The 12,615-nt window shown below is 41.8% G+C and overlaps 1 protein-coding gene across 1 annotated transcript in view; it reads right to left on the bottom strand.

Annotated features, from left to right (window-relative positions):
* Positions 1-12,615, bottom strand: part of brd2b (bromodomain containing 2b) — a 32,807-nt gene that overhangs the window by 9,974 nt on the left and 10,218 nt on the right. Inside the window, exons 5-6 of the mRNA XM_061956132.1 lie at positions 9,182-9,345; positions 8,418-8,921 (exon numbers count right to left, since the gene is read on the bottom strand). Coding sequence (XP_061812116.1) covers positions 8,418-8,921; positions 9,182-9,345 — 668 coding nt within the window. The remainder of the gene's footprint in view (positions 1-8,417; positions 8,922-9,181; positions 9,346-12,615) is intronic.

Genomic DNA, 12,615 nt, shown 5'->3' with positions numbered 1-12,615 from the left:
AAATGGGTTACAAAGGCTCCTAATTTAGCTGCTGATATACACAGTAACTTATTACATCACCATTGTCATTTCCAGTTGTATTATTTTATCAAAACTATTACTAATCTTCTTGCTAATATCTGGTTACATTCTGTTGTAACATGATTCTAATTTTGGGTGAAACTACAAATGTGGGTACTGATCCAAGAGTAATTAGTTCCTTCCAAGTAGTTAAAGTGGCCTAAAATTTTCAAGATCATTGAACGATTCATATTTTTTTCATCACAATTATATATTTTCAGCCAAAAAACAGTGTGGCCGTGCAACAATAACTATTAAATATTCAAATGATTTCCTACTGTACTATTGGCTCTGACTTAAATTAAAAAGTTAAAGTACCAATGATTGTCACACACACACTAGGTGTGGCGAAATTATTCTCTGCATTTGACCCATCACCCTTGATCACCCCCTGGGAGGTGAGGGGAGTAGTGGGCAGCAGCGGTGGCCAATGCTTTGGTTTTTGCCCTTAAGGCCCTCCTTTATCTAGGAGCTCAGTTCATGAGTTTATAAACAATAACAAAAACGACAAAAGATTTTTTGATAGCAAAAAAATATCAATCTAACCGCTGTGGTATGAACTGATACTAAACTACTTGGTATTGTTACTGCAAATATTTGTACCCGCCCACCTTGTTCACAGTCAAGAGCTCTAGCTTGCAGTTTGCATGTTTAGGTATTCCTTATCTTCTGGGAATGGTATGAGGGATTTAAGAGACTTCGTTTTTTTCCCCTGCCATGGAGGTGAGGATTACTAACTTAGAAGTGGCTTTGCACTGTGGAAGGACATTAGCTGCTAACAAGGATGCTACATTGCGATGAGAACACGTTTGTTAGCTTGTCATTGTCAAATGTGCCATTATGTGTCTTATCAACAAACATAATAATATAATAATAGTATTAAAAGCTTTATCGTTGGCCACATATCAGAGGCCTGGGAGATAAATTGATTTTATCAATCAAGTCAAGCTTTTTGTTGCAGATGACTTAAGAAATTCAAAATCAATGTTACAGCCTATTTTTGCCCCCAGTAGCTTCCGCTCTTCCCCTTATTTCATTAGAGGAGATTCATATGTTAAGCAAAACATGGCCAAAGCTGATGCGAACAAGAGAGAGAAGTTTGTTCCCAAGAAAAGAAGTGTTGTCAGTGGTTTAGATTTGAGGCAACAGTTGTGGAACAAGAGACTGTACGCTGCAACCTTTGTTTAAAAAAGGAAGCAGCACAACAAACTTATTCCAGCATATGAAACAGAAGCATCCAGTCGAGTGGGGGAAATGCAACTCTTTACGAGGCGAACAAGACAAACAAACTTCAGCTGAAGAGCAGGTGAGTGTGGTTGACTCATTTCCACAAGGTACCATGTACAAACCCCGTTTCCATATGTGTTGGGAAATTGTGTTAGATGTAAATATAAACGGAATACAATGATTTGCACATCCTTTTCAACCCATATTCAATTGAATGCACTACAAAGACAAGATATTTGATGTTCAAACTCAAACTTTTTTTTTTTTTTTGCAAATAATAATTAACTTAGAATTTCATGGCTGCAACACGTGCCAAAGTAGTTGGGAAAGGACATGTTCACCATTGTGTTACATGGCCTTTCCTTTTATCAACACTCAGTAGTAGTGCTGTAATATTCCGATATTGACCAAACCCTTAATTACTGATACCGATATCAACCGATACCGATATCAACCGATACCGATATATACAGTCGTGGAATTAACACATTATTATGCCTAATTTGGACAACCAGGTATGGTGAAGATAAGGTCCTTTAAAAAAAAAATTAAAAAAAAAGATAAATAAATAAAAAACATTTTCTTAAATAAAAAAGAAAGTAAAACAATATAAAAACAGTTACATAGAAACTAGTAGTTAATGAAAATGAGTACAATTAACTGTTAAAGGTTAGTACTATTAGTGGACCAGCAGCACGCACAATCATGTGTGCTTACGGACTGTATTCCTGCAGACTGTATCGATATATATTGATATATAATATAGGAACCAGAATATTAATAACAGAAAGAAACAATTTCATGGCTGTAACACGTGCCAAAGTAGTTGAGAAAGGGCATGTTCACCACTGTGTTACATCACCTTTTCTTTTAACAACACTCAATAAACGATTGGGAACTGAGGAAACTAATTGTTGAAGCTTTGAAAGTGGAATTCTCTCCCATTCTTGTTTTATGTAGAGCTTCAGTCGTTCAACAGTCCCGGGTCTCCGCCGCCGTTTTTTACGCTTCATAATGCGTCACACATTTTCGATGGGAGACAGGTCTGGACTGCAGGCGAGCCAGGAAAGTACCCGCACTCTTTTTGTACGACGCCACGCTGTTGTAACACGTGCTGAATGTGGCTTAGCATTGTCTTGCTGAAATAAGCATGTACCTTTCAGCATTAATGGTGCCTTCACAGATGTGTAAGTTACCCATGCCTTGGGCACTAATGCACCCCCATACCATCACAGATGCTGGCTTTTGAACTTTGCATCAATAACAGTGGATGGTTCGCTTCCCCTTTGGTCCGGATGACACGATGTCGAATATTTCCAAAAACAATTTGAAATGTGGACTCGTCAGACCACAGAACACTTTTCCACTTTGCATCAGTCCATCTTAGATGATCTCGGGCCCAGAGAAGCCGGCGGCGTTTCTGGATGTTGTTGATAAATGGTTTTCGCTTTGCATAGTAGAGCTTTAACTTGCACTTACAGATGTAGCGACGAACTGTATTTAGTGACAGTGGTTTTTTGAAGTGTTCCTGAGCCCATGTGGTGATATCCTTTAGAGATTGATGGCGGTTTTTGATACAGTGCCGTCTGAGGGATCGAAGGTCACGGTCATTCAATGTTGGTTTCCGGCCATGCCGCTTATGTGGAGTCATTTCTCCAGATTCTCTGAACCTTTTGATGATATTATGGACCGCAGATGTTGAAATACCTAAATTTCTTGCAATTGTACTTTGAGAATCGTTGTTCTTAAACTGTTTGACGATTTGCTCACGCAGTTGTGGACAAAGGGGTGTACCTCGCCCCATCCTTTCTTGTGAAAGACTGAGCATTTTTTGGGAAGCTGTTTTTATACCCAATCATTGCACCCACCTGTTCCCAATTAGCCTGCACACCTGTGGGATGTTCCAAATAAGTGTTTGATGAGCATTCCTCAACTTTATCAGTATTTATTGCCACCTTGGGCAGCACGGTGGGAGAGGGGTTAGTGCGTCTGCCTCACAATACGAAGGTGCTGAGTAGTCTGGGGTTCAATCCCAGGCTCGGGATCTTTCTGTGTGGAGTTTGCATGTTCTCCCCGTGACTGCGTGGGTTCCCTCCGGGTACTCCGGCTTCCTCCCACCTCCAAAAACATGCACCTGGGGATAGGTTGATTGGCAACACTAAATTGGCCCTAGTGTGTGAATGTGAGAGTGAATGTTGTCTGTCTATCTGTGTTGGCCCTGCGATGACTTGTCCAGGGTGTACCCCGCCTTCCGCCCGATTGTAGCTGAGATAGGCTCCAGCGCCCCCCGCGACCCCGAAGGGAATAAGCGGTAGAAAATGGATGGATGGATATTGCCACCTTTCCCAACTTCTTTGTCACGTGTTGCTGGCAACAAATTCTAAAGTTAATGATTATTTGCAACAAAAAAAAAAGTTTATCATTTTGAACATCAAATATGTTGTCTTTGTAGCATATTGCACATGTCAAGATGGCGGCGCCCTGCCGGGCTGCAGCTTCAGACGCTCATGGTAGAAATAGAACATTTTGGCAAATATACCGATAAATTCTGTGAATTTCATGGCTGGCTTCCAGCGTGGACACTCCGTGGTAATGTACGACCGCCAGACAATTTTGGATGTGGAGAGATCGGGCCGTTTTGGACTGAAAGATGCGTATACGTTGGACCTCCTCGCTAGAATCGGAATTCTACGGGGGCTACATCCAGCGGCCTGTGAAGCAGCGGAGTCAAGTACCAGCGGGGACCGTCGACGGAGGACACGTAAGCGGAAGCAGAAGCGGGGATGCCGAGCGGGGCTAACAACAAAGTTAAAGGCTAATCCTCACAGAACGCTTCTTCCTTCCATCCTGCTTTCAAATGTCCGCTCCCTGGAGAACAAACTGGACTACCTGAAGCTGGATTTATATGCAAGACGCGAGATGAGTGACTGCTGCGCCATATTTCTCACAGAAACGTGGCTGAAACCAACCGTTCCGGACGAGGCAGTTAGCATCGAGGGGCTAAATATGTTTCGGTCGAACAGGAGCAGCACTCTCACCGGTAAATCCCAAGGCGGTGGTGTTTGTATATACATCAACAACAACTGGTGCAATAATGGGAAGATAGTCTCATGTCACTGCTCTCCCGATGTAGAAATAGTAACTATAAAATGCAGGCCATTTCATTTATTCCGGGAATTCAGTGCTATGATCTTCACAGCAGTGTACATTCCTCCCAGTGCTAACACCAAAGTAGCTTTGAATGCTTTGTACTGCTCCATCAATGAACTGCAATCTACACATCCAGAGGGGGTTTTCATCGTGGCAGGGGATTTTAATCAAGCTAACATGAAAACTGTTACCTAACTTCCATCAATATGTGAATTTTGCAACCAGGGGTGGAAGCAAATTGGACTTAGTGTTCAGCAATATTAAACATGCATATAAAGCTGCATACAAGCCCCTGCTGATCAGGAAGCAAGCTACAGTGAAGCAGGTGAGGACCTGGCCAGAGGGAGCAATGGAAGCATTACAAGACTGCTTCGAAACCACAGACTGGGACATGTTCAAGGCAGCCGCCACCGATAATCATCACACATGTGTGGAGGAGTATGCAGAGTCTGTGTCCGCATACATTCAGTGTCAGTGTGATCAAGAACATCCCCACACGGGCCAACGAGAAACCCTGGATGAACAGTGAGGTACGTGCAATGCTAAAGGCTCGGAACAAGGCTTTTAAGTCTGTCGACATGGTAACATTAAAAACAGCCAGAGCTAACCTGAACCGTGCCATTAAGGTTGCAAAGCGTGCTCACAGTCAGAAAGTGCAGGACTACTTCGAGAACCCCACAAACACTAGACGAATGTGGCAGGGCATACAGGTCATCACGGACTATAAAGCTGCCCCCTGTCCCTGTGACAACAGCATCAGCTTCCTAAATGACCTTAACAACTACTTTGCGAGGTTTGAGGCACTTAACACCACTACGGCAAGAAAATCTATCCCTCGCCCTGATGAGCAGCCGCTCAACCTGGACATAGCGGATGTCCGGAAAACCCTGAGGAGAGTGAACCCCCGGAAAGCACCGGGACTTGATGACATTCCAGGCAAGGTGCTTAAGGGATGTGCAGACCAGCTGGCTGGGGTTTTCACAAACATTGTCAACATCTCGCTGACCCAGGCTGTGGTACCATCATGTTTTAAGACGGCCACAATCATTCCATGGTCTAAAAAACTCACAATCTTCTCCTTCAATGATTATCGCCCTGTTGCACTCACCCCCATCATAATGAAGTGCTTCGAGAGGCTGGTAAAGGAATATATTGTCTCCAGACTTCCCCGCACATTCGACCCATACCAGTTTGCTTATCGCTCTAACCGCTCCACAGAGGACGCCATTTCCTCTGCACTCCACCTGAACTTAGAACATCTGGAAGGAAAGGACACACGTGCGGATGTTGTTTCTGGACTTCAGCTCAGCATTCAACACCATCATCCCGCAGCACTTGGTGAGCAAACTGGCCCCCCTTGGATTCAGTACCCCCCTATGCAACTGGCTGCTTGACTTCCTCACAGACAGACCCCAATCTGTGAGAGTGGGCAACAACACCTCGAGTGCCATCTCCCTGAGCACCGGCTCCCCCCAGGGCTGCGTCCTGAGTCCGCTGCTGTTCACGTTGATGACCCATGACTGCTGCGCCAGGTCCACTACTAACCACATTGTGAAGTATGCGGACGACACGACAGTAGTGGGCCTCATCCGTGACAACAACGACATGGACTACAGGGAAAAGGTGAAACATCTGATTGACTGGTGCAGAACCAACAACCTGGTCCTGAATGTCGACAAGACCAAGGAGATCATCGTTGACTTCAGGAAGCACCAGTCCAGCCACGCTCCACTCTTCATCAACGGCACAGCGGTGGAGATGGTAAGCAGCACCAAGTTCCTGGGGGTACAGATAACTGACAATATAACCTGGTCCCTACACACCGGAGCTCTTGTAAAAAGAGCTCAGCAGCGCATGCACCTTTTGCGTCGGATGAAAAGAGCACAGCTACCTCCCCTCATTCTACAGAGGCACTATAGAGAGCCTGCTGACCAACAGCATCTCTGTCTGGACTGGAGCCTGCAGTGCCTCAGACTGGAAGTCTCTCCAGAGTGTGGTGAGGACGGCGGAAAAGATCATCAAGACTCCTCTTCTTCCTATCCAGGAGATCGCAAAAAGCCGCTGCCTGACCAGGGCTCAGAAAATCTGCAAAGACTCCTCCCACCCCCACCAAGGACTGTTTTCACTGCTGGACTCCAGAAAGACAAAATCTGCAAAGACTCCTCCCACCCCCACCAAGGACTGTTTTCACTGCTGGACTCTAGAAAGAGGTTCTGCAGTCTCCGAAGCAGAACCTTCAGGTTCTGTAACAGCTTCTTCCCTCAGGCCGTAAGACTCTTGAACGCATCATAATTATCCCCTCAACTCCCCCCAAAATGGATTAACTCGCTGGAATAAAAAAGACAATACATACATCCATAAACGTGGACGCATGTGAAAAAGTGCAATATATTTATCTGTACAGTAACCTGTTTATTTATTTATTTATATATGCACCTTATTGCTTTTTTATCCTGCACTACCATGAGCTAATGAAATGAAATTTTGTTCTTATCTGTACTGTAAAGTTCAAATTTGAATGACAATAAAAAGGAAGTTTAAGTCTAAGTCTAATATTCAACTGAATATGGGTTGAAAATGATTTGCAAATCATTGTATTCCGTTTATATTTACATCTAGCACAATTTCCCAACTCATATGGAAACAGGGTTTGTATGATAAAAAAAGGAGGAGAATGCACGCGTTCACTAAAGCAGTCGCTCTGCACATGATGTGGTGCCCATTCCTTGGAAAAACCTGCCTTTATAGACTTACTAACAATATAAACTCCGCTCAATGTTTTACTTGATTATTTTCATACAATGTCCAATACTATACTTTATTCAAGACAGAAGTTTTAACGCTTGCACTTTTATTGATTGATTGAATATCGCTACATTTATTGATTTATCGGATTTTATTTATTTGCATGCAATGTGCAATGCCACATCTTTGTTACAAGAAATATTTTATTTAAGACAGAAGTTTTAAGTTTGCACTATAATAATGTCAAAGTTGGAGACTATTTGCAAGCAGTGTGCAATGGCCCATTTTTGTTTACAGAAGTATTGCCTACCAGAGGAAGCTCTTAATTTAGTTATTGGAAAATTATTCCGTAAAAAGTACAATTTATATCTGGTTAAAAAAGAACATTATAAAAATTTAAATATTGCTAAGGGGAGGATGCAGTGTACAGTATGCAGTGTCAATTCAAACTAAGGTACTAGCATTTAAGTGAAACTTGTTTTTGAAAATGTATCATTTGTATTTATTGATTTCTTTAAAAATGGGGGGGCGTAGAATCGTGAATCAATTTTTTTTTTTTTTTTTAAGTCAGAGGTTTTAGTTTTAGGCCATATCGCCTACACCTAGTATATAATCTAAATCGTGCAAGCCTATTCTGCACCAAACCCATCCAAGTACGCCTTCATAGACCTTTCTTTGTGCACAAGGAACAAAAAAAAGGGTCATCCTCAAAAGTCTTCCCATAAAGTTGGGGTACAATATTGTCTAAATGTATTGTTAAGATGGATAATTGGGGCGGCATGGCGTAGTGGGTAGAGCAACCGTGCCAGAAACCTGAGGGTTGCAGGTTCGCTCCCCGCCTCTTACCATCCACAAATTGCTGCCGTTGTGTCCTTGGGCGGGACACTTCACCCTTTGCCCCCGGTGGCACTCACACCGGTGAATTGAATGATGAATGATAGGTGGTGGTCGGAGGGGCCGTTGGCGCAAATTGCAGCCACGCTTCTGTCAGTCTACCCCAGGGCAGCTGTGGCTATGAAAGTAGCTTACCACCACCAGGTGTGAATGATTGATGGGTTCTACATGTAAAGCGACTTTGGGTACTTAGAAAAGCGCTATATAAATCCCAGTTATTATTATTATTATTATAATTAAGACACAAGGAAAGCTACGGCTCTCTAGTCCGACTTTTCATTGGTTAGCGAGTGCGTCTTATGCTATGGTAAATAAATATGATAAAGAGCAGCGCATGTCACCTTGATGGTGCTGAGGTCCATGGGAGACTTGATGATGTCATGATAGTCGTGCAGGCCGAGCGCCGCTGCATCCACAGGCTTGTAGAAAGGCCAGGCGTAGGCGGCGTGCTTCTTGGAGAGCATGTCCTTGAGCAGCCCGCTGCAGTACCGCATCAGGGGGCTCAGCTTGCCCTTTCGTGAAGGCTGGAGCTGCAGAGAGTCCGGCAAGTCCTTTTTGGGGGGCTTGATGGGACGGCCGCTGCCCACCCGGCGTCCGGTGCTGGACATCATGGGTTGAAGCAGGACGGGGCCTCCTGGGCTGTGCACCAGGCCCATGCCGGCCGGAGTCTCTAAAGTCATGCCCACCAAGGAGGAGATGGAATTCATGGACGAGTCGTGGACCTGACCTCCGTGGCCGCCCTTCCCCAGGCCCACCATGAGTCCGTGTCCGTCTGCCGACATGCCCACAGTCAGGCCCATAGTGGACGGAGTGGTGGTGTCCGCCTTACGCTTCACACCCTTTTTCTACAAAAAAAAACAAGACAAAAGCAGTCAATATCACTATAGAAATGGAATAGACCCTGGTATGTGTGTTTTATATTGTACAAGCGGGTTAACTTATTTTTACACTTCTACACAAGTTCAGAAGATTACTATTCTATTATTCCCTGTAGAAATAACTTTTTGTCAACCAGCGATCCACAAACACTGCATTTGATATAAAACTTGCGTGGTGGGTTTGTGGGGGTTTTTTTTGCCCTGACTCACTGTTTTGTCACATGTACCTTGGTGGTGGGCTGCGTTGGGGGAAGTCCCATGATGTTGGCTGGAGGCAGGCTCTTGGTCAGCATAGTTTGGGGAGAGTTGTCCATCATCGAGTCCCCCGTGTCCGAGGAGGACGGCGAGTAAGCAGACTGTGAAACGGCGGGCACCTGCTGGGCTCTCATTGCTGGCAGACATATTGGAGACAATTCAACAGACGGAACAACAAGCAAAAATGCCAAAGCAAAATTACAGTCATTTACTTGTTGTGGCTTGCCAAAAAAAATTTTAGGGGCCGCCACAAGTAAAAAATATATTATATAAGCCGCTACTTTTTCCTATGCTTTGAACCCTGAGGCTTAAGAAACGGTGAGACTAATAATTCCTGGGTTTTTCTTCACTGACGACCATAATGCAAATTGTTGTTTTTTTTTGTTTTGTTTTAAACCAAGCAGACACTGAATAGATCGGTTATTGTTTGTGCCATGTTGGTGCTATCTAATGAGCGAGTTTGCTCACTGCATGGGCTGCAGTGCTGCATTGCCCTTTTGTTTAGACTGAGCTTTAAACCGGAAATAGAAGTGCCGTTTCGTCTTCCAGCCGTCCATAGTGTTTCGACTCGAAAGGATTCTTCATTCATCACTCCAAGCACCCTTTTTAAATTTTACATTATACCTAAAACAATTATTACGTACTAAACCGTCCCATGTGTGATGTAGGAGCGTTTTCATGAATATTTGTACGTGCTATCGTAATGTAATAAAGCTAGCGTCGTTAGCATTAGCTAATATACTAACACGATTACAGGTGTCTTTGTTAGTATTATCAACTTACAATGGCATTTTTTTGTATTGTTTCAGTTTCATAATTGATTGGAGAGCTAGCTACAACAGCTAGTGGGTCCATGAAGATGACTTCTGTTTTGTTTGATCACACGTTTTACTGCAGTGATACAGACACCGTTTGGAAACTATTAAAGGGTATGTAAATAAACATTACAGAATCTTACTGTGTAAATAACTAAATTTCTCGACGTAAATATCTGCGGCTTATAGTCCGCTGCGGTTAATATATGGAAAAATATTTTTTCCTTCTAAAAGTTAGTGGGTGGGCTTATATACCAGTCCGCTCTATAGTCCGAAAACATGGTACGATATATATTTTGCGATACAGTAAGATCTGGTAACTTTCCAGGCAATATATGTGACTCATGTTCCACAAAAAATTTATTATTTTATGTGTTTTACATTTAGAGTTTGAGATTTGAGCAGCAGGCTTGTGTAGCTAGTCAGCAAGCACACACACAGACACAGGCACTAAGTGCATAGAGGGGCAGACTGGACTGGTAGTACAACGTTAGCAGTCAATATTCACTTTCCACAGAGTTTGGGGACTGTTTGCATCCAAGTAGAAATGCATTTGCTATTTTGTGTCAATGTTGTTCCGTTAAAATTAGGGATGTGCTGATCTATCAGTATTGGCTGATTTTTGCGAAAAAATATGTGATCGGCCTCAGCCGATTATTGCTTTTCAAAGCAGATCACCTCTGACTAACACTATGTATTTTTGGTCACTGGACTCACAGGCATTTGCTTAGTTAATATAATCACCTCAATTGTGGCAAATAAATAACATTTCTTAGTATCTTAAGTACCACTCGGGGTCGAACATCAACATGGTTCACACAGTAAGAGCAAGCCAGGAGTAAACATGCTAATCGCTAAACTATTTTGAAACAACAAAAGAATGTGTTTCAGGAAGTCTAGATTTTTATTTTCATTTTTAAAAGCAAAAGCAAAAAACCAAATTGAAATGAGTAATACATTGTAGTTTTACTTTTGTTTAGGTATTGTGTACTACTGACTTTATTGTGATTAAACAATTGTATATAACAAAAAGAGTGTAAGGAACTAGTTTAAATACTGTCTTAAACTGTTAATCCCACTCACCATAACACATGTATTAACATGTGATCTGTATGGGTATCGGACTATTTCAGTCATTAAAGTTGGGAATTGGCAACAAAAAACCCTGACCGGTACATCCCTAGTTAATTTTTCATTTGTTAAGCATTTGTACAATTTTAAAATGATCTTAGTGCTAATGCTCGTTAGCCTGTCATTGTATGTTAACAATTAGCTTGCGGCATAAGGTTAGAAATTCCAACTCCATGTTCCTCAATAATGCGACATAAAAGGAAATAATCAAATGTAAAGAAATGTAAATCCAAGACCTCAACGGACTGTCACGGTATTGCTATGAAAGTAATAAAAACAGTTATTGAAGAACTCTCAGAACCATCAGCAATCTATCATTTCAAACTGTTTCAAAAAGGTGTACTAATTTACAAAACCGGAGACAAACACCAGTTTACTAATTACAGACCTGTTGCTACACTTTTACAATTTTCGAAAACCATTGAAAAATTATTCAACAACAGATATGACAAATTTATAAACAAAAGTGGAACACTCGCAGAGAACCAATACGGATACAGAGCTAACATTTCTACATCAATGGCAATACCGTAATCGAAATAACGGAAGCGATCACCAATGCAATGGATGCTAAACGATGTGCTGCAGCAGTATTTATGGTTCTAACTAAAGCATTGGACACCATTAATCATGACATCTTAATCAATAAATTGGAACGATATGGAATCAGAGGACAGGCCTTAAACTAGTTAAGAAGCAACTTAACCAATAGAAAGCTATACGTGAAGATAGGTGAACATATGTCAGCAGCGTTAAATAAATCTTGCAGCGTACCCCAAGGATCAATACTTGGACCAAAATGGTCTTTATATAAACGACATTTGAAAAGTTACAAAGGACATAGTATTATTTGCGGACAACACGGCTGCATTTTGTTCAGGAGAGAACACACAAAAGCTAATACAAATAACAGAAGAAATGAACAAAAAAAAGATGGTTTGACAAAAACAGACCATCTTGGAATCTCAGTAAAACTAAAATAATGTTATTCGGTAACAGTAGATGATAAAGTCAAACACAAATACAAATAGACTGAATAGACATTGAAATAGTAAAATAAATACATTTTAGGGTGTAATAATAGATGATAAAATGAACTGGAAATCGCATATAGTAAATATACAACATAAACTGGCAAGAAATATTTTGATAACGAATAAAGCAAAATATGTACTTAACCAAAAATGTCTTCATATTCTCTACTGCTCGCTAGTTTTACCATATCTGAGTTATTGTGTAGAAATACGGGGAAACAATTACAAAAGTACACTTCATTCACTAAGCGTACTACAAAAAAGATCAATTACAATAACACATAATGTTGGGTATAGAGAACATACAAACCCTTTATTTATTAAATCCAAAATATTGAAATCCAATGATTTGGTAAATGTGCAAACAGCTAAAATTATGCACAAGGCAAACTATAACCTGCTACCCAAGAATGCACAACAATTCTT

This window comes from Nerophis lumbriciformis, linkage group LG04 (assembly GCF_033978685.3).
Source record: "Nerophis lumbriciformis linkage group LG04, RoL_Nlum_v2.1, whole genome shotgun sequence".
Classification (NCBI taxonomy): Eukaryota; Metazoa; Chordata; class Actinopteri; order Syngnathiformes; family Syngnathidae; genus Nerophis; species Nerophis lumbriciformis.
Note: the sequence above shows the minus strand (reverse complement) of the source record. Positions and strands in the feature narration are given on the sequence as shown.